This window comes from Mobula birostris, chromosome 9 (genome assembly GCF_030028105.1).
Source record: "Mobula birostris isolate sMobBir1 chromosome 9, sMobBir1.hap1, whole genome shotgun sequence".
In the NCBI taxonomy this organism is placed as follows: domain Eukaryota; kingdom Metazoa; phylum Chordata; class Chondrichthyes; order Myliobatiformes; family Myliobatidae; genus Mobula; species Mobula birostris.
The window spans coordinates 116,670,701-116,697,453 of NC_092378.1; the positions used below are offsets into that span (position 1 = coordinate 116,670,701).

Here is a 26,753-nt window from a genome sequence, read left to right on the forward strand (position 1 = left end):
AGAAGAAGAAAGGATGACATTTCAGGTTGGAATTTTTCCACTGGTATTCACTACCAATGCTCAAAAATCAATGAAACTAACTAAAGCAGGGTCACAGGAGGCAACTTTTGGACACCACCTTTTCTTGTTCTCTCCTCCTCTAAAAAGCTTACCTCATGAAACGTAAAGTGGAGAGAAAGCCTTGTAGAAAGGTGATAATTCCTACAATTGAGAGTGCATGAATGTCTGCAGGATATATGGTCCAACCTATGATTGAAAAGAAAATGCAAACCCCTACAGAAGGAATTCAAACATAGCAAAAAGGGCGAAAAATGCTTATTCAATATAGGCTTTAATTACACTGACATTGTGAATGTTTGAAATGAGAAAGCTGCCTACTGTTCCTTGCCTCTGTTTACAGAGTGTACCTGTGCTCCAATAGGTTAAATTGTTGCTCCAATTCTTTCATAATTGCTCAGTGACTAGTATCTAGACCTGCTCTGTCCCACTGAAAGGACTCTGCCAAGTCACTTCAAAATGAACCTCTTGTGCAATAAAATAATTTGGAAGCTGGTCAAACAACCAACCAACACTCAATAGTCTGACTCACACACACAACAAATGGTCACAAGGGGAGTGCCAAAAATGTGAGTGGACAAAGTCATCCAACCAAATTATGTCCACCTCAGAACCAAAGAAAAGAAAACAATAGACAGAAGGTTGGCAGATGAGAGATGGGTGGAAAAAAAGAGAAAAGGTAATGACATATTAAAATATAATTCAAACTGTACACAACATTACACTGCTAAGGTAAGTCTTCCTGTAAATTAGCCTCAAATTGGTTGCTGTAAAATTACTTATTAGTTAAGGAGCAAACACAAAAAGGGTTGGTCCTTTTTTTTTTGAGGCTAACTATGAAACACAGCACATAATTTAATTCAATATATTGCCAACCATGGCCAGAATACTGTTAATGGTGCATCCCATAGGAAGCGATGGAAAGTCTTCCTGGCTCATCTCACCAACCTCCTAGTGAGTAATTACAGACTGCCACTGGCAGTGTTCTGGCAGCAAACCATCTGGCCACTCTTTTGGATGAAGACTTGACAAGATGCAAGATCTGAACTGAACACAAAATTCCATAGAAGATTTAAATTGTTATTCTAACTTTTTTTGGGTTTTGATCAGAATTTCCCTTTTAATATTACATTTTCCACTAGAAAACAGAAATTCTTATTTTTCTACTGTTAAAGTCCGTTCATGAACATCCATTTTATATTAGCTGTCAAGCTTTTAAATAAATCCATGTAAAACCAGGGGTAAAGAAAATTGCTGAAATATCATTTCATTCAACTGTGTTAAGTATACAATACATACTATACTACTGGAGTATAAACTATTAAATTCTACATATTAAACCATGCCACACACTGGTACTTAAAGGGATACTTACTGTTACAAATTGCTGGGACTAAACTGGCTTCTGCAATAGACACCTTACATGCCCAATTACTAAGGTAAAGGTGTTGGCATAACAACCAACGTTAGACTAGAACTACTGAAATATTGAGTCTTAGCATTTTTCACCTTCAAAATAGACACGAAACATCCCTGTAATTTATGCAGTTACACACTGCTAGGTTTGATTACAGTTTTCCCAATTCCCTGCTCCTTCGACCTTCTACCGAAACATCAAATAGAATATGCCAGGATAACCGGGAAGAATTTATTGTTAAGGTAACGTTCAATGCAGATCAAACAAAGCACATACATTTAGTATTTTTGGGTGATAAGTTTGATTGAGCACCAACAGTACACTTAATGCAAAAAAGTTTAATTTTTAAAAATTTTTGAATGAGCAGATTTATCACATCCTACTGGCTCACAAACAAAAACAATGAAAAATTCACCAGTGGGCAATAAAGAAAACTTGCATTTAATTTTCCACTGCCTTTGGTCTTTACAGCCAATTAAAGTACTTCAGAAGTGCTTAACATAGAAACATAGAAAATAGGTGCAGGAGTAGGCCATTCAGCCCATCGAGCCTGCACCGCCATTCAGTATGATCATGGCTGATCAACCAACTCAGAACCCTGTACCTGCCTTCTCTCCATACCCCCTGATCCCTTTAGCAACAAGGGCCATATCTAACTCCCTCTTAAATATAGCCAATGAACTGGCCTCAACTGTTTCCTGTGGCAGAGAATTCCACAGATTCACCACTCTCTGTGTGAAGAAGTTTTTCCTCATCTCGCTTCTAAGAGGCTTCCCCTTTATCCTCAAACTGTGACCCCTCGTTCTGGACTTCCCCAAAATCCGGAACAATCTTCCTGCATCTAGCCTGCCCAATCCCTTTAGAATTTTATACGTTTCAGTAAGATCCCCCCTCAATCTTCTAAATTCCAGAGAGTATAAGCTTAGTCGATCCAGTCTTTCACCATATGAAAGTCCTGCCATCCCAGGAATCAATCTGGTGAACCTTCTTTGTACTCCCTCTATGGCAAGAATGTCTTTCCTCAGATTAGGGGACCAAAATTACACACAATACTCCAGGTGTGGTCTCACTAAAGCTTTGTACAACTGCAGTAGTACCTCCCTGCTCCTGTACTCGGATCTTCTTGCTATGAATGCCAGCATGCCATTCACCTTTTTCACCACCTACTGTACCTGCATGCCCACTTTCAATGACTGGTGTACAATGACACCCAGGTCTTGTTGCACCTCCTCTTTTCCTAACCATTCAGATAATAATCTGTTTTCCTGTTCTTGCCACCAAAGTGGATAACCTCACATTTATCCACATTAATTTGCATCTGCCATGAATCTGTCCACTCACCTAACCTATCCAAGTCACCCTGCATCCTCTTAGCATCCTCGTCACAGCTAACACTGCTGCCCAGCTTCGTGTCATCCACAAACTTGGAGATGCTGCATTTAATTCCCTCATCCAAGTCATTAATATGTATTGTAAACAACTGGGGTTCCAGCACTGAGCCTTGCGGTACCCTACTAGTCACTGCCTGCCATTCTGAAAAGGTCCCGTTTATTCCCACTCTTTGCTTCCTGTCTGCCAACCAATTCTCTATCCACATCAATACCATACCCCCAATACCGTGTGCTTTAAGTTTGCACATTAATCTCCTCTGTGGGACCTTGTCAAAAGCCTTTTGAAAATCCAAATATACCACATCCACTTGTTCTCCCCTATCCACTCTACTAGTTACATCCTCAAAAAATTCTACGAGATTCGTCAGACATGATTTTCCTTTCACAAATCCATGCTGACTTTGTCCGATGATTTCACCACTTTCCAAATGTGCTGTTATCACATCTTTGATAAATGACTCTAGCATTTTCCCCACCACCAATGTCAGGCTTACCGATCTATAATTCCCTGGTTTCTCTCTCCCTCCTTTTTTAAAAAGTGGGGTTACATTAGCCACCCTCCAATCCTCAGGAACTAGTCCAGAATCTAAAGAGTTTTGAAAAATTATCACTAATGCATCCACTATTTCTTGGGCTACTTCCTTAAGCACTCTGGGATGCAAACCATCTGGCCCTGGGGATTTATCTGCCTTTAATCCCTTCAATTTACCTAACATCACTTCCCTACTGACATGTATTTCCCTCAGTTCCTCCACCTCACTAGACCCTCAGTCCCCTGCTATTTCCGGAAGATTATTTATGTCCTCCTTAGTGAAGAGAGAACCAAAGTAGGTATTCAATTGGTCTGCCATGTCCTTGTTCCCCATGATCAATTCACCTGTTTCTGACTGTAAGGGATCTACATTTGTCTTAACCAATCTTTTTCTTTTCACATCTATAAAAGCTTTTACAGTCAGTTTTTATGTTCCCTGCCAGCTTTCTCTCAATCTTTTTTCCCTTTCCTAATTAAGCCCTTTGTCCTCCTCTGCTGGACTCTGAATTTCTCCCAGTCCTCAGGTGTGCCACTTTTTCTGGTTAATTTGTATGTTTCTTCTTTGGAGTTGATACTATCCCCAATTTCTCTTGTCAGCCAAGGGTGCACTACCTCCCCTGGTTTATTCTTTTGCCAAACTGGGATGAACAATTGTTGTAATTCATCCATGCAATCTTTAAATGCTTGCCATTGCATATCCACCCTCAACCCTTTAAGTATCATTTGCTAGTCTATCTTAGCTAATTCACGTCTCATACCTTCAAAGTTTACCCTCCTTTGTTTCTGAATTAACTATATCACTCTCCATCTTAATCAAGAATTCCACCATATTATGGTCACTCTTACCCAAGGGGCCTCTCACGACAAGACTGCTAACTAACACTTCCTCATTGCTCAATACCCAGTCTAGAATGGCCTGCTCTCTAGTTGGTTCCTCGACATCTTGGTTCAGAAAACCATCCCACATACATTCCAAGAAATCCTCTTTCTTAGCACCCTTACCAGTTTGGTTCACCCAATCTATATGTAGATTGAAGTCACCCATTATAACTGCTGTTCCTTTATTGTACGCATTTCTAATTTCCTGTTTAATGCCATCCCCAACCTCACTACTACTGTTAGGTGGCCTGTACACAACTCCCACCAGCATTTTCTGCCCCTTAGTGTTTTGCAGCTCTACCCATATCGATTCCACATCCTTCCGGCTAATGTCCTTCCTTTCTATTGCGTTAATCTCCTCTCTAACCAGCAATGCCACCCCACCTCCTTTTCTTTCACGTCCATCCCTCCTGAATATTGAATATCCCTGAATGTTGAGCTCCCATGCTTGTTCATCCTGGAGCCATGTCTCTGTGATCCCAACTATATCATATTCATTAACAACTATCTGCACATTCAATTCATCCACCTTGTTACGAATGCTCCTTGCATTGACACATAAAGCCTTCAGGCTTGCTTTTACAACACACTTAGTCCTTACACAATTATGTTGAAAAGTGGCCCTTTTTGATTTTTGCCCTGGATTTGCTGGCCTGCCACTTTTACTTTTCACCTTACTACTTTTTGCTTCTACCCTCATTTTACACCCCTCTGTCTCTCTGCACTTGTTCCCATCCCCCTGCCACATTAGTTTAAATCCTCCTGAACAACAGTAGCAAATGCTCCCCTTAGGATATTGGTTCCAGTCCAGCCCAGGTGCAGACCGTCCTGTTTGTACCAGTCCCACCTCCCCCAGAACTGGTTCCAATGCCCCAGAAATTTGAATCCCTCCCCCTTGCGCCATTTTTCAAGCCACATATTCATCTGAAACATCCTCCTATTTCTACTCTGACTAGCACGTGGCACTGGTAGTAATCCAGAGATTATTACCTTTGTGGTCCTACTTTTTAGTTTATCTCCTAACTCCCTACCTTCCCTGGTTCACTGCTATCATGTAGAATTTCAGCGGCTGAATTGTCTATAGTGTGGTTACATAAACTTCAATGTTATGATGACCAGATAAACCTTGTGATATTGGTTTGAAATATTAATGTTGCTAAGCCTTTGTTTTATACAGTTGATCATAACTTTGACTTGCCCTGAACTACAAGATTTAACTAATGGAATGATGCACAAATGGAATTTCCTAATTTTAAGATTGGGCAATGCATCTTTAGGTTCCAATAATATTATCAGTAACAACCATGACTGGTAGTTTATTCATTTCTTGATTTGAAATTTTGTCCAAACCAGGACCATTGACAACAGTGTAGATACTCTTCCAGACCATGCACTAGACATCATTAAAATATTAGCATTGAAACATCAAAATACTGCAAGCCAAAATTCATATTCATTGTACTCTCTCACCATGAGCATAGCAATCCAGCAAAGCTACTTCAACAAAGGAATCATTGTTTAAATCAATGGAAATCTTACTGAGCTTCAGTTCGTAGTATTTGTACCTTGACACTAAATTGGTCAAGCAAGCTCAAGTTGCTTAAGCAGCTGCTTTTGCCCGTATTCAAATGATAATTATAGTGAACTATATACTGATGCCTTGTTTTTCTGTTACTTAATTTGATTTTAATTTATGCATTTGATTGCCAACTGAATAGATTACATACTGGTCATTCAATTTATTATGCATTACCTAGCAGAATTGGTGCGATATGATTTTCCAGAATAAGCTCAAAATCATCTATTCCTATTTGCATTGTTGATCAAATAAATGGTATCATTCAAGTCAAGATATATTTTACAATTGCAGTGCTGAAGACATGAGTTAGTTTGGTTTGCTTAAACTCAGTATAAGTTATATTAGTACTTACTGGCAGTCTGCATTAAAATACATGATTTGAGGTAGCGGTCAGTGCCACCATTAACCAGGTTATTACCACACATCAATAGTGAAGATGAAAAACAACTCAATCCCTCACTGGCTTGCTTATCTTTCAATAAGGAGCTTTTAGAACAGTGAGTTATGGCTTAATGGCAGCATACTCACCTCCGGCAGAAAAGGTGAGGGGACCAACTATCCCCCCTCAGGTAGACATAAAACTTTCCATAGTGCTATCCTGAAGATCAGGGGAATTTTCCTCTTGGTATCTAGGCCAATAATTATTCCTCAACCAGAACCAAAACACAAATTACTTGCTCACAACACCTGCTTGAGAGCTCAGAGTGGAGAAAGCACTCTGGAGCAGCTGGAAGTTGTTAAAGGTATTTGCATTTTATGAATTCTACTGTAGGATGCCTCTTCCTGTGGTTCAATGGATAAATGAACATTGAGCTGTGCAAACTAGAATAATCCCATTTTCCAATTCCCACTTTCTGTTTCACTCTGCATCCATTTGGTGGTGACGGAAAAACAAAACCACCCAAGACTCCTGCTTCTCTAAAACTGTCCAAGCAATCATTTTGGACTCAAATTCCACTATTTAACAACGTACCCAAATTCTAACATGAGACTTCTATTTTGCTCTGTAAGCTTTCATTTGTTACTTAGGGATTCAGAGGAAAGGTGGTTAAAATCCTTGCTAAATGAAACAGAATATATTCAAATAAATTCATCAATTGACAGAAGAATTTTAAACACAAAGTTATAAAAATTATTACACTTCTCTATAACATTTTGTTTGAAGTTAACATCCTCCTGAAAAACTTATTTACTTCAACACATTTAAAGAGTCTCAGAATTAACCACTGCTTTCAAGATTGTGCTTGTTTTAAGAGCACGAGATCTCCATTTTTTGCAGCTAAAATGTGTTTTGTGAAATCTAGAGCCACGTTTTAAAAGGTACATTACAAAACATGTTTCCAACTCCTCACAATCTGAAGCAATAACAATATTAAAATCCTATAAAAGTTGTATTAAACATTACCATATCCAAATTGCCTGGGCCAAAAATACTCAAAATTAGAAAAATTAAGAATCACGCCGTTGTCCACAAACAGTTGAAGGCGTCTCCCCATTTCCCAAGTAAATGAATGCCTGTACGCCACCGGTAAATCCATCTAACTTAGTTAGTTGCCAGTGATGCTCATGCTGCAGAACAAAGGCTGCCTTATTTTCTTGCTTATTCTCATCTTGCTGCCGAGATTGTAGTTGACAGACACCGCTAGCTGGGCCTAGAAATCTGGTCTCCAATGAGGCGTAATGCATGGCTAATGACTGAGGAGCACATCTGTGCTTTTCTCATGTGTCAGGGCATGCTGTATTTGTGTTATAATTCTTCAGTACGGCTAAACGCTCTTGGGTTCACAATCTCGCTGATCTTATATACATATAATTTCCAAGGAAAACTACCTTAAAAAAGTTTAACATCGTAACACGAGACATACCTCCATATATTTTGTAATATAAAATATACATTAGAATTACAAGGTAAAAGGTTGTAGTCCTTAATACCAATCTACAGCAAACAAGCGGTTCAAAATTGAAGCTTTACCTTGAAGGCAAAATTCTAGGTGTCTAAAAATTATATTTCAGGATTTGAAGTAAGTCTTAACCATTTGTAGTGAAAAGAAAAACAGAAATGAACAAGAATATGAACAATGCATCCACAACATTAATTATCCTCAAGGCAGGAGTTTCTTTCCCCTCCTTCATCTTTCTTCCTCTTCTGGAGGCTGCAACTTCAACACAGTATGGATTACTGCTGAACTAGCAGCCTCATCTCTTTCCAATGGCCAATCTCCAGCCAGGATAACAAGATAGCAAAGTACATAGATTTTGTCATACATACCAACTCCTGTGTGAGTAGATATACTTTCACCACTGCTACCTTCCACATCATCCAATTCCATGATCTTGATCAATATGAAAAAGTACCACACTTAGCCATTGAACAACAGAAACTTTCATGTTAAATACAACTTCAGAGCTTGGAGACTTAGTGGTGGGGTTGAGAATAGTGTTGCGCAGTTGGAACTGGGTATCATCAACATAAATGCAGACATTCACACTGCTTGCTTGAATGTTGTAAAATTCAATGAGGTTGAGGGCATATCTTTGTAAACACAAGGGTAACTGCAAAGGCACAGGAAAATGAGCCATTTTAGCTGATTGTTTGGATACAATGTGATTGATTTGAATGGAACTGAGCACATATGATCCCACTCAGCAGGTTACTGATAGAGACACTAGAGAATGATTATCTGGCAACAGTCCCAAGACGTTCAAAATAGGTTCAGAGCACCACAAGATATTTATATTGGACTTCTTGATGACTTGATAGGGGTCCATTTTGTATTGTGACTAGAGAAGGAAACACTGTTGAAAGATTATACCCACTCAGTGAATAAATGGCACTAGAAGAGAAACTTAAGGAAGAAATAGAGGTAATCCTGGTAGAACTGCATGATGTTTTTTTAAAAACTTAATCATAATAAAAGCCAATACCATTAAGAAGTTGATAGCTCCGCAGATCAGTGAATCTTCAAAACTGCTTAATGCAGTTCAGCAAATTTCTAACTGGTCAGATTCTGCTGAGCCTCTAGGTGGCGTGCTTGTTCATCAATCAGTCAAATGGCACTGACTTAAATCACTGATCATTTAGTGGACTGGCCTTTCCATGCCTGCCCATCACCGAGTACATTCCAAAGCCATTGCAGATGACTTCAATACCAATGATTTCAATGAGCACACCTTCCAACCTATTTCAGAGTACTCCACTTCTATCGCCTTCAAATTAAAACAAGCAGAATCAAGTTTAATATCACTGGCATATGTCGTGAAATTTGTTGTTTTATGACAGCAGTACATTGCAACGCATAATAATAAAAGCTATAAATGACAATTAAAAAAACCCCACAAAATTAATTAAATAAGTAGCACAAAAAGTGGAAAAAAATACTGAGGTAATGTTCATGGATTCATTGCCCATTCAGAAAGGGCAGAGAGAAACAGCTGTTCCTGAAATGCTGAGTGTGTGTCTTCAGGCTCCTGTACCTCCTCCTTAATGGTAGTAATGAGAAGAGGGCATGTCTTGGGTGATGGGAGACGTTAATGATGGATGCCACCTTATTGATACATTGCCTTTTGAAGGCAAGCTGGATGCTGGGGAGGCTAGTGCCCAAGATGGAGCTGGCAGTTTACAACCTTCTGCAGCTTTTTATGATCCTGTGCAGAGTCCCCCCATACAGACGGTGATGCAACTAGCTAGAATGCTTTCCACTGTACATTTGTGGAAATTTGTGAATGTCTTTGGTGACATAGCAATTCTCCTCAAACCTCTAATGAAATATAGCTGCTGTCGTGCCTTCTTTGTAATTGTTGGGCCCAGGACAGATCCTCAGATATTGACACCCAGGAACTTGAGACGGCTCACCCTTTCCACTTCCGATCCCTCGATGAAGACCGGTGAGTGTTTCCTTGACTTCCCTTTCCTGAAGTCCATAATCAATTCCTTGGTCTTACTGACACTGAGTGCAAGGTCATTGCTATGACACCACTTAACCAGCTGATCCATCTCGCACATGTATGTCTTCTCATCACCATTTGAAATTCTGACAGTAGTTGTGTTGCCAGCAAATTTATATATGATGCTTGAGCTGTGCATAGCAGCACAATTGTGGGTACAGAGAGGGTAAAGGAGTGGGCCAAGCACACATCCTTGAGGGGCACCAGTGTTGATTGTCAGCAAGGAGATGTTATTCCTGATCCGCACAGATTGTGGTCTCCTTGTAAGGAAGTCAAGGATCCAGTTGCAGAGGGAGGTACAGAGGCCCAGGTTTTGCAGCTTGTTGATTAGAACTGAGGGTATGATTGTGTTGAAAACACTGAAGTGTAATCAATAAACAGCAGCCTGACATAGACCAGGTGATCCAAGGCCAAGTAAGGAGGCAGTGCGACTGCATCTGCTCTAGACCTATTGCAGCAATAGGCAAGTTGCAGTGGGCTCAGCTCCCTTCTTAAGCAGGAGTTGATTCTAGCCATGACCAACCTCTCAAAGTACTTTATCACAGTAGATATCAGTGCCACTGGGCAGTAGTCATTAGGGTAGCTCACCCTGCTTGTCTTGGGCAATGGTATGATTGTCATCTTTTGAAGCAGGTGGGAACCTCTGACTGCACTAGTGAGAGATTGAAGATGTCCTTGAATATTCCTGCCGTTTGAGTGGCACAGGTTTTCATAGCCTCATCAGGTACACGGCTTGCAAGATTTCACCCTTTTTTAAGATGTTCTGATGTCAGCCTCTGGGACAGAGATCACAGGGTCACCAGATGCTGCAGGGATTTGTCCAGGTGTAGTTTTATTATCCATTTCAAAATGTGCATAAAAGGCAATGAGCTCATCTGGGAGTGAAGCATCACAGCCATTTATGAAGTTAGGTTTTGCTTTGTAGGAAGTAATGACCTGCAAACTCTGCCATCCAGTTTCGTCTCTAACTTCAATCAGAATTGCTTTTTATACCCTAAAATAGCTTTCTGTAGGTCAGACCTGGACTTCTTATATAGTTCTGGATCACCGGTCTTGAATGCCACAAACCTAGCCCTCAGCAGACTACTAATCTCCTGGTTCATCCACGGCTTTTGGTTTGGGTATGGCTGGTATGTTTTCAAAAGCACACAATCATTTACACGTCTTGATGAAGTTCCTGACAACTATGGCATATTTATTCAGACTTGAAGATGATTCCCTGAATATTGTCCACTCCACTGACTCAAAGCAGTCCTGTAAGTGCTCCTCCACCTCCCTTGACCATAGCTCTTGGTGCTCACCACTGATGCTGCAGTCTTTAGTCTCTGCCTATACTCTGGGGGTAGGAGTACAGCCAGATGATCAGATTTCCAAAGTGCAGCCAAGGGATGGCACTGCAAGTGCTCTTGATGGTGGTATAACAGTGACCTACTGGCTTCTCTGGGTGATACGTTGGTTGGGATTTCTTCGAGCTGGCCTGGTTGAAATCTCCCACTATGATTGGGAGGGCATCAGGACGTGCAGTTTCGCGCCTACCGATGGCATTGCTCATCTCCTCCAGTGCCTGCCTGACATTGGCCTGAGGTGGAATGTACACCGCTATCAGGATAATGGCGGAAAACTCCCTCAGTAGATAAAATGGACATCTGACTGCTAGGCGTTCCAGGTCGGGTGAGCAGGACCCAGAAATAACCACCATGTTTGTGCAACACGATGAGTTAATCATAAAGCATACTCCACCTGGTCTGCCTTTAAAAGACAAAGCTGTCCTGTCTTTATGGAGAATCATGAAGCAGGATTATCTTCTGTATTGAACTTCTTTGCCTACCATACATGTTCAAAATACGTCATATTGATCAATCCCTGTATGGATGTTAAGATCCAAACAAAAATGCAGATAGTGGAAATCTGAAAAATATAAAACAGCAACTGCTGAAAATGTGCACATCAGGCAGCATCTATAGAAAAGGAAATAGAGGTAATATTTCAGATTGAAGAAACTTCATTGGGGGGGAGGGAGAGAGAGAGAGAGAGACAGAGACGGAGAGAGAGAGAGAGAGACAGAGACAGAGAGAGAGACAGAGAGACAGAGAGACAGAGACAAGAGACCAGAGAGAGAGAGAGAGAGAGAGAGAGAGAGAGAGAGAGACAGACAGAGACAGAGACAGAGACAGAGACACAAAATGGGTTAGTTTGAAATTGCTGGGAAGGTGAGGAAAAGACATTATTCTTCTGAATCTGTTATGGACACGAATCTAGTTGGTAAATCAGAGTTGTCCCTGACCAAAACATTAAAAAAGAAAGCAATCAAATATCAAGGGTGGAAATGAACGACAGACAGGAGTGCCAATTGGGTACAGATTACTGAATTAAATCATGATTGTTGAGTGGGAGGAAACAATTAAAAAAAAACTTGGCAATTACTGAGCAATAACAGCAGTGCTCATCTCAAGCCTGAGGAAGAATTACAAATCTGATTCATAATTTCTGAATTGGATTTTTCTCTTTTGCCAGTGAAGCTACATATTAATTTTTAATTCTTATCTATTTTCTACATTAACCCTTTATAATTCTATTGAAGCAGAAGCTCTCAGATAAATAGATGTCATGCTTAATGTACCAAGCCAACCATCATATTAAAATTATCTGCCAGATCTACACAGCATGACTGATAACCCATCTCATGGATGCACCGATAAATGTGGCAAGCCTGCCTGACTAGCTCCTATGCATACTCCCACCAAATGATCTGTGAAATTACAGGAAATAAACCATGTATCATGAAGTTACTGCAAATTAAAATCACAAGGGGCTGATGGTAAGATGTTCAAGAATTCGAAGCTACATCCCAACATTCACCGTAAACTAATAAGATCAATCAAACTCAAAATAAAGTGCAATGCGCTCTATTTTTAAAAGAATTACCCCTTCCACAATTCTATTACCCCTAGAAGCCAGTAATCAGTACATTTTGCCTTGGCACGAGGATTGTCACAAATAGAACTATTGCAAAGCATGTTTTATGTCAAATAACAATCCCATCACTGTATTTGGTGTGAATTTCAATGCAGAAGAAAGTGTGAACTAAGAATGCTACTGGACTTAAAGCCAGCACAGAGATGCCTTTTCCTATGATGCTCATTAATCCCACTGTTCCTCTTGTGACCGGCTGTACTGCAGTGAAAGTATAGCATGCAGAAGTGGAGGAAAAGAGGGTGAATGCAATTTTAAGAAAATAAAATAAAAATCAGCTTCAGGCTGTCTTTTCAAAAAGACATCCATAACTGAATCAGTGATTGATTCTCCAAGGGCAACATGAATTAAAATCTAAAGACATTCACCAAACAGATCTTTATTCCAATGAAACCTCAAGGAACTCAAAAGCTGACTTTACAAACCTTATGTTTCTTAAGGAAGAAAATGTACTTAATTCAAGCCTTTTGAATTAAGGGCTTGAATTAAGTATTGGAAAAGAAAGCAATTTACCATGCTGCTACACAATATATATTCTCTGCACCTCTGGTCATAGCTGTTAATTTTCACCCAATACTTCTCGACTGTAGTCTTTCCCCCTCCTTTCTGCACTTTACTATTCCTTGGTCTGAAGCCATTAATTTCTGCTTTCCCTCCTGCTTCTCCTTGCAGAGTGCAGTTACCTCAAACGCACATACATCACACATAGGAATGTAGATTACAGATAACATTTTCAGGAAATCCAGAGGGATTAAGTACCTCTATCCATTATGAAAAGGATAATGTACACATGAATCATTTATGAGTCCACATCGACCATATAAATCAAACAATCCACTAATAACTTTGCAGCACTGCTGCTCTTTTATTCACACAAAAATGTGCCTGGGTGATGCAGTACAAGAGCAAGATAGTAAAGGGAAAAATTCTGTGCTATTTGCAGCCTTTCTGCTGAAACATCACTTACAGAATATGTTCAACATGTCAGTATGCTGCAGTTAAACACTTTAGACCTATTCATATTCAGTTAGAATTGAGATTGAAAAACAGGCTCCAACTGACTGACAGCCATGTATAGAAAATGGAAATGCAACTACAAATGCCTCTAACAATGCTGCCCCCTGCTGTCAAAGCAAATAAATCTCAATATATTTACTGATTTGACTGGGTTCAAGGAGGAAAATCACTTTTGTTCAAATTAAAAATGCAGAGCAGAACGTGATAGCATTTGGGCCTGGTACTATTTTCCAGAATGGAACAACTTAAGTCAAACACAGCCTAATACATGCTTCAAGAAATTTTTTCCAACTATATAACATGCACATCACCCACTGTAATGACTGTACAGTGTTGATATGGACTGTATAAAATCCAAATAGTAGGAGCCAATTGCATTAACACAACCCACTTATTTCCAAAAGAAAATCGTTTTGGACCTCAAATTAAAATTTCTTATGCAAGTCAAGCTCCATTGTCACTGTTTATAAGGCTGAAGAATATGCTATACTCCGGGGAACTGGCTGTGACCTTCACTCATGAGAATTGAAGAGTGAAACAGACTACATGACCAGGATGAATACGAGGGCAGGGCAGTTGGAAATCAAACAATTTACTAATACAAATATAAACATATTGACTTTTAGCAAAAATTATTACAGTAATAATAGTATTTGTAGTTGACTATTTCCTTCTTCCATAGCATAGTAACACCGAGACAACCTGGAGCTAATCAAGCAGATCTGTATGCAAGGACCAAATGAGACAGGCGTTGTCATCTGCTACAAATCTGTATCAGGAAGTATAGGTACCTACACCTTAGTGTTAAAGTACCAAGTCTCAGAAAAGCTGAAAACTAGAATAGGAGATTTTCACCATGTGGCAAATTCATAAAATGTGCTAATTATGAATTTTAAAATAATGGTTCATTCCTTTAGCAAGCATTTTTAAATCCATAAAATGTATAATGAGATACAAAAATAAGCTGCTGGCTAATCAGTGCAATTTGTTTATCATTTAATGGACATATTAACCTCTGGGTATCAAGAATTCTTACTTCATTACTTCTTTTTGCATCTCATTGGTAATTTACTGCTTGTGAACACAAGCCATCTCTTTCACTTACCCTCGAATCAGTGCCTGCTGGAGCTTTTTGCAAGCCACTAGAGTTTCTCCTGTGAACATGTGGCACATGATGACATCCGGGCAGCTAGTCATAAATGAGATAACTGCATCATGCTGGAAAGTTCCATGACGAGAAACTATGCATAATCGTTTCAGTGATGAGCAGTGGCTCAGCGCCTGGAAGAATTGTGCACAGGCTGACAAGTATGGCTGTTCTAGTCTGCAGGAGAAATGAAAAGCAAACAATGAAATCTAAATCTTACAGAAGTATTCTACAGATTTATGAAGTGCTAAGTATAAAAAATCCACATAGATCTACCCCACATAAAATTTCAAATGTAAAATATTTGGCTAATAATAATGAAAAATAATAAATGTGCATCTTGAGCCATCCATAGTACTAAAGAAACTAAAGAAACCATATTGAAATTCAGAAAAATCTTACATCTCCATAATTCTCATCAGTTTCTCCAAATGAAATCCTATCCCCAATACCCAAAGTTTTAACAACATCTTTGATGGAAATTCATTAGGCAACAGTACTTCAAAATTCCCTCTCCTACTTTATCATCTTGAATCCATCAGTAAATAGCCATTGAGAATAATCTACAACTGTGCTTGCAATGCCTCTGTAAAACTCACTGAATACAGCAAGAGCACTCTTGAGCAAGGAGGGGCCTTGCAGGTATACACCTGGGATTGTATCTCAGCTTCTGTCAAAATCTTCAGATGATGTTTGGAGAATTCTGGAAGGAGGATGAAACTGTGCATGCCTCAGATCTTACAGACCCAGATAAAACATTTAGTTTTGTGATTTTGTTTTTAAAAGCACTCCCATTCAATATCATAAAGTGCTGGTTTTTATTGGAAGAAGATTTAAATACAAGAGTAAAAGCATCATATTGGCAAGTTCATAGGACTGCACATGAAACACCATATACAGGTCTGGTCGTGTTATTCATGGAAGAATACACTTTACGACAAAAGGTATAATACACTGATTTCTGGGGATGAGAGGATTGTCCTATAAGAACGGATTAAATAGGCAGGACCTAACCTCCACAGTTTACACAAATAAGAGGCAATGTCATTGCACTACTCAAAATTCTTAAAGAATTTGACAGGGCAGATGCATGGCTGGAGTGTTAAGAACCAGGGATCATAATTTCAAAACATGTGGTCAGCCATTCAAGACAGAGATGAGAAGAAATTGTAACTGTTATAAATCTCAGGATTTCTTGATGCAAGTTGGCTACAGATGCCTAGTCATTAAGACAGAGATCAACATACTTTGGATGTTAATAGAATCAAGGGATATGGAGCTAGAACTAGAAAGTGGCACTGAGGTAAATGATAAACCATCAATTTATTGAATTACAAACCAGGTAAAAGGGGCAGAATGTCCTACTGCTACTTCTACTTTTGGTGTTACGTTGTTATATTTAAGGGGAACGTGTTCTGTTCACCTCATCAGTCCAGTTAATCCATTTCAAAACATACATGAATATGGTTTTGAAGTACTTTACTGTTAAGCAGGGATTCAAAGACCATTAACCAGCGTATAGCAGAAGTGCAGCGTAAACATGCACAGTCGTGTGAGGTGGCTCACATACAGCATGCTCTGCAATAAAGGAGAAAGGGAACACTGTAGATGGAATCAGAATCAGGCTTAGTATCATTGACATACTTTGTGAAATTTGTTGTTTTGCAGCAGCAGTACAGTGTAAAACATAAAATTACAAGTTACAAAAATGAATAAACAGTGTAAAAGTGATGATGGATATGACCTTAAAAGTTACAGGGTTCTGGCTTCTGTGGAACTCTTCATTAAATCATTTCCTATAAAGAAAGACCAGAGAAGGAACAATTTTGAAACCATGCCTGCAGTTATCCTCTTTCACTAAATAGATTCCAAATTCAAATACCTAAATACTACAAAAACAATAAATTCCAATAACATCCCATCTATTGGAGCCTTGCTCTCCACATCTCTAGCCAAGCTTCGCCAAGCAACAACACAAACATTTACCCTACAAAATGGAGACCATTCAGTGGTGCCATGCCCACAATGGTAGTACAAATCCAATCCAAACAATTGCTAACCTAACTGCTGCTCTCAACAATCTGCTAAGGAAGTAGTTGAGAATGTAGACTCATTGCTCCATTTGGGATCTCTCAGGATTACTAGATTCCAAATATCATCTAGCTTGGTTCAAACACAGGCAAAAATGTCTGAATTACAGAGGAGAGCCAAGAGAGTTACCCCTTGATATTAAGGCAGCATTGAGCCCAAGTAAAAATGAAGTCACAATGTGATTGAAATCACACCGAACATAATGGAAGACATATCAGCTATTGTTCCATTGATGACCAGATGACTCAGAAGGCTGCCCATTTAAGATCCACTCTCGAAACTGAAGCACACAAATCTGGATTCATTTTCAAGTGAAATACAAGGAACTGCTGCAATCAAGGGTAGGGTTTTAAAACAAAACCCTTTCTCCACTCTTGGATAGACAAAAGGTCTTTCCAACTAAGTGTAAGTTACTGCTCTTCACTGGAACTTCATGATGCCCCTAGATATGAAAGATATTACACAAATGCAAGTATTCCCTGTTGGACAGCCACCTTCTATCCTCAGAATATCAATGTACAATCTCCCTAGGACTATATTTTCTTCCAAGCGTCTTTAGTTACTGCAAAGATTTTTTCTTCCTCATAACATGAGGAGTGGATATTTCATGAAGCAAGGTCTGCGCAAATTCATGCTTAACACATAATATTTGTTTATGCCCCCTAGGTTACTGAAAAGCAACTTAACTCAAACAAGTTAAATCTTTCCCTCATTATGTTCACAGGCTTTGCTGTCATCAAATCCACTAACCACCTGCCAGGAGGTTGGAGGAACAGTGGGCTGTACGGGGTTAATGCTGTACCTATTGACCAGTTTAATTAAACCTGGATTATCGTCACAATGCTGCAACAGCAAGTTAGAGACTGAATATACAGTGGCAAGTGACTCCATACCCAAACTCACCATTGCCTCCCTGTCATCTAAAAGTTAACCTGTTTGAATTATCACAGCACCAACAGCTCAAGAAACTTGAAAATCAACATTCACTATGTCCACTACTATTACACAGTAGCTGTTTATGCTCCAATTACAAATTTCAATGCAACTTACAGCTTCTTTGAAAGTACATTTCAAACCTAGCTCCTCAACTATCCTGAAAGATAGGGCTCCAAGAGATGTAAATGACACTTTTCAAATTGGCTATTGGAACTGCTGGCAGTTTCTTCACTGCAAATGAGTTAAAATATCAGAACTTCCTACCCAACTGTACTACAGAAAGATTTCACTACACACTCTGCAAAAGTTCAAGAAAATGGATAATCATTCTGTCCAGGGAAGTTATTTATACATTGACTTTGACAAGGCTCACATATGCAAATAGGAATTATGAAACTAGATTTCTTCCAGTTCCCATACCAACATTGACTCTTCCAGATTTTCCCAGGCCATGTATATCCACTTCTGCTGCCCAAATGTTCACCTGAACTTTCCTATATAACCTTCCCATGTAGTAGTAAACATCATTTCATCTTGTCTCTGGTATCATGGTTGAAATAGATAATGTTGTTAAAGGGTCTATGCCTGTGTTGTACGTTCTCCAATTTCTTTGATCCGGCTAGCGCAATGATAACCTTGCAAATAGTTCAGACACCAACATCTTCATAACAACACTTACAGTATACTTGATCACACTGTGTGATTTCAGTTTTCCAAAAGCCATTATTTTCATTATCATTGACTCCAATGCACAAATTAAGTCACAGTACTACCAGTTTTTCTCCAAGTCCTTTCTTCCCTTACAATTCATTTATTTCAATACTGATTGCAGCTACTTCTTAAGAACACACCTCAAATCTGGCTTAATCTGTTGCCATTTTGTTACACATCCTGGGTTTTAAAATAAGCAAATTGTACACAATCTGAACATTGGAACAACCGAGAAAGGTACAGAAAAAATAAATTAGAAAGAGACTTACATAATTACAAGAAAAAAAAAGACCACAATGACACTGATAACCAAACTCTGAAAACTGTGAAGGATTAGTACAGTGAACACAGTGGAGATCTGAAACAGCAAGACGATTTTCTTCTCACTCCTCTCCTTGGAACATCACAGAGCAGCTTGTGCTGTGCAATGCAAATCTACGGTTTTTAAATAGAGTCATAGAACACTGCAGCATAGAAACAAGCCCTTTGGCCCGTCTAGTCTGTGCTGATCTACTATTCTGCCTAATCCCATCAACCTGCACCTGGACCATAGCCTTCAATACCCTTCCCATCCATGTAACTGTCCAACTCTCTTTTAAATGTTGAAATCAAGCCCACATCCACCACTTCCACCGGCAGCTTGTTCCACACTCTCACCACCCTCCAAGTGAAGTTCATGTTCCTCAAACATTTCACTTTTCACCCTTAACCTATGACCTCTAGTTCTAGTCTCATCCAACCTCAGTGGAAAAAGCCAGCTTGCATTTACCCTATCTATACCCCTCATAATTTTGTATAGCTCTATCAAATCTTTAGGACCATATCTACCTGTGACACCACTTTCAGGGAATTATGGATCTGTATTCTCAGATCCCTCTACTTTTCCACAATCCACAGTGTCCTATCACTCACCGTGGAAGTCCTACCCTGGTTTTCCCTCCCGAAGTGCAATACCTCACACTTGTCTAATTAAATTTCTTTCCATTTTATCAGCTGGGAAAATCCAGATCCCACTGCAAGCTTTGATAGCCTTCTTTTCTGTCCACTAAGGCCTAATCTTGATGTTATTGGCAAATTTGCTGATCCAATTTACCGATTTATCATCCAGATCATTGATGTAGATGACAAACAACAATGGTCCCAGAAGCACACCACTAGTAACAACCCACCTGTCACAACCATTCCACTATCTGCTTTGGCACTCTGGTTCCCATGCTCCTGCAACCTTAACTGAACACCACCCACCCCCACAAAGTACAGCACTAGCAAACCTTCTTGCAAGGACATTAGTACCCCTCCGGTTCAGGTGTAAACTGCCCCGCTTGTACAGGTCTCACCTTCCCTGAAACAGAGCCCAATGATCCAAAAATCTGAAGCCCTCTCTCCTGCACCACCTCCTTAACCACACATTAGATTGTATAATTTTCCTATTTCTGGCCTCACTAGCAAATGGGTACCAATATGGAAATCACAACCCTGGAGGTCTTGTCCTTTACCTTAGCAACTAGCTCCTTGAACTAACTTGGCAGGACCTTGTCAACCTTCATACCCTTGTCATCAATGTTGACGTGGACCATGGCCTCTGCTCACCCTCTTACTTAAAAATTCTGTGGACTCAATCTGAGATGTCCCTGACCCCGTCACCTGGGAGGAAACATAGCATCTAGGAATCTCTTTTTCATCCACAGAACCTCGTGTCTGCTCCCCAAACCACTGAATCTCCTACCACTGCAGCTCACCTCTTCTCCCCACCCCCGACCCCCTCCCCTTTGAGCCACAGAGCCAGACTCCTAACCACTGTGGCTTTCCTCTGTTAGCTCATCCCGCCCCCAAACAGTATCCAAAGCAATATGCTTGTTATTAAGGGGAACAGCCAGAGAGATACCCTGCATTGGCTGTCCACCCCTTTTCCTCTCCTGACAGTCATCTGTGTCCTGTGCCTTAGATGTTACTGTCTCCTTGTATCGCCTGTCAATCAACCCTTCAGCTTTCCAAATGATTCATGTTCATCCAGCTCCAGATCCCATTCCTTAACACAGTCTGTAAGAAGTTGCATGCACTTCATGCAGGTGTAGTCATCAGGGACACCAGAGGTCTCCCTTCTTTCCCACATCCCACCAGAGGAGCATTCAACTGTCCAGCCTGGCATTCCCACACTGCTCTAATTGTGCAATGAGAATGAAAGGAACTTGCCTGAAATCTACCTACAGCCTCCTGAGCCTCGAGGAGCCAAAGCCTCAACATTCCATGCTAACACCGACCCACTCCAACAATGGCCTCTCTGCTTAAACCTAACTTCTCTTTATTGGACCTTGCCAAGTGCCTAATTACCCTGCAATCTGAAACGTGCAGAATGTCTCGAATGTCCCTGCTTGCTTCTGTTAAAATCTTTTATTCAACACAAGATAGAAAACACCTATTACAATTGGATCTCTCACACACACAAACACAAAAATCATAATTATCTTAACCTTCAAAGAAACCAATCTAAGATGATCTCTTTTTCTCTCTCTCCCTACCATAACTGGCTACTTCTCCTCCGACAGCATCCTGTTGGTATACAGTATTTCATTTCACATTCCCTTTGATGTAGTGAGAAGCACCATGAATATCAGTTTACAAGTATTTTAATTAAAAAACTGGACCAGCTGAAACTGGATCCAGCCCACTCTCTGGAATCCCCAGCTGCCTGCCCACACTTACCTGGTCTAGATGTGGAGCGCCAAGCAAGCTCAGCCTCTGCACCCGAGAGGTGAGCAGCGTGGCACAGCAAGATCTCAGGATTTATAGCCAGGGCTCAAACACTCTCCCTCCCTGCACTCCAAAATTGCCTAGATCAGCCTTCCACGGAAGTAAAAGATAGGTGGAATATTATCTGAAATCAAATGACTATGACATGCAGAATATTTTTAAAACTTTAAAATCGCTGTGAAGAATTAAAAGTAATATTAAATGCATATTAAGCCATTATGAAATAATTATAAATTAAGTTGAAATTAAAACAAAAATTTTTTTTTTAAACTTACTGTTTTCCTCCTAATCTGCAGTCTAGAAATCTCTTTTCCAACGAATGGGGACTGACAAGAGGTTAGGTGTGACAGGTTCAGGATCGGAGAGACAGCTTCCCCAGCTCTGTTAACCCCGTGCCTGTCAGAACCCTGAATCTGTAGCAGTTAGTTTCCGTGGCAGCAGTTGGGACTGCTGTCTACAGCTTGAATGATTAAACCCATAATTTTCTCTCCCACCTGCACACCCAACACCATCCCACACCACCCCCCTCCCACAATCCCTGCAACATGATAACAGTACTTCCAGAATTTTCTTACTGACAGATCAGGTACAAGCAATGGATAGACATGCAAAGACGCCATTTAAATTTCTATTTGTAAGCTTAATTGAGTCACTGAGAGGAGAGAAATGCAAGGGCCAGGAGTACTTAAAAAGGGAAAACAACAGGGTCAACAAAGAATGGAGAAGGCATTTTAGGGGCAATATAATGTAGAGCAGTGGTTGTTAATGGACTAGCACTTAGTAAAATGAAACAAAAGGATTATCAAAAAAAACCCATCTATTTCACTCCTTTAGGGAGGGAGGGAGAAAGAATATGTGGATGGGGTGGATGTTGTGTGGAGAAGATGAGGAAGCAATGACATAACTAAGAAAAGGAAAAATCTTGAGGATGAGGAGAGGGAAAGTGATCAGAATGTGGCAAAGAGAAACCACATTCCGACAAAGGCAAGACTGAAATACAACGTAAACTGGGAGAGATTGCAGAAAAAGGGTCGTTGGCAATGCTTTCTTCTGCCAGGGAGGAAACAAGGAGAAAAATAGCAACACATGACAAATAAAACAGACTCTTGCAATATATAAATTAATAAAGCATGCAGCAGTAAGGCTACAGCCACTTGGTCAGCTCAACTAGCATTAGGTAGTTAATAATTTGTGGCAATTAAAACCTACAGATTTTGATGCAAAATTCCCCGTAGCCACAACTCTAGTCTGATCACATAAACATTATTCAAATGTGCAGTATAACTTATGTTAATTGGACACCAGATGAATAAGCATTTATTGGGACAAAAATATTACTCCTGGGGGTCCAAGTATGTGAAGTAAAATTAACCTTCAAAATTGAACACAGCAGCACTGAACAAAACTGCTCAAGAGCAGAACAGTTAAAATGCAGTAGAAAAGAAGTAACTCTCTCTTTGATTGCAGTCATATCATTTTCCATTCTTTTAACATAAAGTAAGCAGAACATGCCAAAAAATCAGACACAGCTGATGAATAGAGTTTTGAATGCAACTGACATGCAAAGACGACCAAAACATGATGTGTCAAACAATGAATGTAATACATGGGCAGTAACAATAGTTCTACATATAATTTTCCTTCACCCAAATTTTTGACTGAACATGTGGACTGCTGACAACTAAGAAAGCTTCTGACCTGACCAAAAGATGAACTGGCTTTTTGAGATGGTTCATAGGAATGCCTGGGCACTTGGCTACTTGAGGCCTGTTTAGAATTGCTGTAAGCAATTAGTTCATCGATATCCTTTTATGAAAACGTAAATATGTTCAGCTTTAATTAAATCACCTCCTTTCCTCATAAATTTAAATTCAAATTTAAATTCTTCAGCCACTATAAAAAGGATTTGAACCTAGTTTCTCCAGATTAATTCTAACGTCTAGATTTCAAAACCACTATTGTAATGACAGCACAATTATACTTTTTATTTACCACAGTGCTACATGTGGGACTTTCCATGCATTTTACTGCCATACTTGTCAATGCAGAAAACAACTTAAAATCACAGGCTCTGATATCCTTGCAGCAACCCTAGTATTTAGTAACAATTGTTATGAAAATGGGAGCTCTCCATTTCACATGGAGGATTACAAATTATTTAACAATAAGATATAAAATTCACCCATCATTTCTGTAGTACATCTCCAAATCAGATTTCAGTAAATATACTGTATATGCTCACCTCAAGTCCTTCAATTGTTTGCAGTGTTTCAACATTTCACACAAGGCTGGCATGTAGGCAACATTCCCCAACAGACCAAGGTTTGCTAGAGACAGCGTCTGTAGCTGCTGACACTTCAATCCTATGGCAATCAGACCTGACCCAGTAAGAATGCCAGGAAGCTGAGCCAAAGTTAGAATGCGCAAGTACTGCAATTTTCCAATGAGCATCAATTCTTCATCTCGGATTCGCTGTGCTCGCTCGCAGGGTGGTTGCATGTTCCTAATGGCAGGCTCATTTCGAGGCACATTCGAGGAAAAACTGGACCCAATCAGTTCAAGTTCTTCTAAAAAGGCAAGGTTTTCCACCAGAGTTCCAAAAACAGTTGAAGGTACATTCAGTAACTGCTGCTCCTGAATATTCTTTGGATAGGTTGGAACGCCAATTCGAACCTTCTTCCCCAGACCCCGTCGCACTGACTGTGTACCCAGAGCAGACACTGTGTGATTTGGCAGCTTGTCAACATTTTTGGCACTTTGCACAATGCAGCACACAGGGAGTGATAATGAACGCAACTGTTTCAATCTCGCTAACAGCAGGCACAAGTGTTTACCTGACCCCTCGGGGCTGTGGTGGTGAGCTGCAGAAAGATTCAGGTGCTTCAGGTTAGGACAACAGTTTACCAGTGCCTCCACCACATCAAAATCAATATCATCTTTGGCCTTGCGAAAGACAGAGCAGTCTGACAGTAAGCAGTGGACACAGCCACTGAGATTTAAGCTAACCAACGACTGAACATTTTTGCCACCATTAATTATTTGATGGCTCAGCTGGCAGCCAGAGAGTATGCAGTGGCTGAAGTTTAAATACACTGGGTTACTCAAGGTAATGGTATGCAGAAGTGAGGAGTGTAGAAGTGATGACCCATTCAACCAAGAACGAGGGAGTTGCAACGCCTCCAGGCTGAAGTTTTTGGTCATGCAATCTAGGAAATTCCGCGTGGAGCATCCAGTGTCAACAAATATCCCAGGGACAGACAGGATAAAGGCATGCAGGTTCTCAGGAGTCCGAATACTCAGGACCGACAGGTAAAACCTCCCAACTTCTTGGTTAACGTAGCCTGGTGATAACCTTGCATAGAATACCTTGAGGTTTTGATAGTGGGGGATGTTGCTTTGTCCAACCATCAGCTGGCCCGACAGCATTTCACCCTCCCGAGTCCGGTCAGGGATTTCAAAGTAAAGCAACAGCCGCTCCAAATTGGTACAACAGGGTACAATGCCGTAGGAAGGGGTGAACAACGTCTGCTTGAGTTCAGTCACTTTGCCAAGAGTCGCCTTACATTCACTGCTAAGCTGGCCAACATCAAATCCTTTGTTGACATCTAAAGCAAGAGAGCGAAGATTCTGTAGTACAGACAGCATCCTAGAGAGTCGCAGCGATGTCATGGGGCATCCCGTCAGATCGAGTTTCAGGATGTTTTTGCACTTTGCTACCAGATCAATGGTTGAGCCAGACAACCAATAGCAGCCACTCAGTTTCAACAACTGAATATTACTGGCTATTTCTTTCAGTAGTGAGGTCACCTTTGCATCATTTTCCTAGGAAAGAAAAGCAGAGTTTAGTTTAATACTATGAAAACAGGAAATATTTAAAGAAGAGACTCATCTATCACAAAAATTACTCTACTTCCTTATGGGTCAAGGTACCACTTTGTCAATTTGTTTACTGTCTGCTTGTGCTGCACCCAAACTTCTGCATTCATTTTATCCTAACTACCTCACAAATGCAACTCCTCAGCCATCAAAAAAAACTTGTCAATAGGTGAAAACTTGGCAACTTAGTTAAAAGATCATTTATTGTAACAAAAGTTTGTAATTATATCTAGAAAATCCAAGTTCAGAGCATGGATTATAGTTCAAACCACTGTTGAAAGTGCTGCATCTTTGTCTTAGGGAGTAGAAACACAAACAATGGACAAAGAATATTATTTGCATGCCCTTTCAAACAAACAAATGAATTAAAAGCATGTTTAGGAACACTTCGCCTCTTTAGCCTGCAATGCCATTCAAGAAGATTACAGCTAATTCTGTGTACTTCTCAGGGTGGCAATCAGTGGTCAGCTGGGCTCGCAATTGTTGATGATATACATTAATGATCTGGAAGAGGAGACTGAGTGTAGTGTATCTAAGTTTGCTGATGACATTAAATTGAGTGGAAAAGCAAACTGTGCAGAGTATACGGAGAGTCTGCTGAGAGATATAGATAGGGTAAATGAGTGGGCAAGGGTCTGGCAGATGGAGCACAATGTTGGCAAGTGCAAGGTCAACCAATTTGGAAGGGACAAATGGAAGATCAGATTATTATTTAAATGGTAAAAGATTTCAGCATGCTGCTGTGTAGGACTTGGTACTGCTCATGCATGAATCGCAAAAGGTTAGTTTGCAGGTGCAGCAGGCTATCAAGAAGGCAAATGAAATGTTGGCCCTCATTGTTAAAGGGACTGAATTTAAGAGAGGGGAGGTTATGCTGCAACTGTACAGGGTACTGGCGAGGCTGCATTTGGAGTACTGCATGCAGATCTGATCTCCTTACTTGAGGAAGAATATACAGGCTTTAGAGGCGGTGCAGAGGAGGTTCACCAGGTTGATTCCAGAGATGAGGAGGTTAGACTATGAGGAGAGACTGAGTCATCTGGGACTGTACTCTCTGGAATTCAGAAGGATGAGAGGAGATCTTATAGAAACATATAAAATTATGAAAGGGATAGATAGAGGCAGGAAAATTGTTTCCACTGGTAGGTGAGATTAGAACTAGGGGACATAGTCTCAAGATTCGGGGGAGTGAATTTAGGATGGAGATGAGGAAGACTTCTTTTCCCAAAGAATAGTGAATCTGTGGAATTTTCTGCCCAATAAAGCAGTGGAGGCTACCTCTACATATACTTAAGACAAGGCTGGATAGATTTTTGCATAGTAGGGGAATTAAGGGTTATGGGGAAAAGGCAGGTAGGTGGAGATGAGTCCGTGGTCAGATCAGCAATGATCTTATTGAACGGCGGAGCAGGCTCGACAGGCCAGATGGCCTACTTCTTATGTTCTTATGT

The 26,753-nt window shown here is 40.2% G+C and overlaps 1 protein-coding gene across 8 annotated transcripts in view; it reads right to left on the reverse strand.

The window, feature by feature from the left end:
- Window positions 1-26,753, reverse strand: part of fbxl18 (F-box and leucine-rich repeat protein 18) — a 51,623-nt gene that overhangs the window by 11,573 nt on the left and 13,297 nt on the right. Inside the window, exons 2-6 of one of the 8 annotated variants that reach the window (XR_011887256.1) lie at window positions 23,669-25,248; window positions 21,379-21,516; window positions 16,682-16,733; window positions 16,395-16,515; window positions 15,036-15,114 (exon numbers count right to left, since the gene is read on the reverse strand). Coding sequence is in view for 3 of the 8 variants with exons in the window: in XM_072268667.1 (XP_072124768.1) it covers window positions 14,896-15,114; window positions 23,669-25,248 (1,799 nt within the window). In the remaining 5 variants the exon portion in view is untranslated. Of the gene's footprint in view, window positions 1-14,895; window positions 15,115-16,394; window positions 16,516-16,681; window positions 16,734-20,458; window positions 21,517-23,668; window positions 25,249-26,753 lie in introns of those variants that run through there. The other 7 variants (XR_011887257.1, XR_011887258.1, XM_072268669.1 and 4 more) reach the window with 7 other exon arrangements.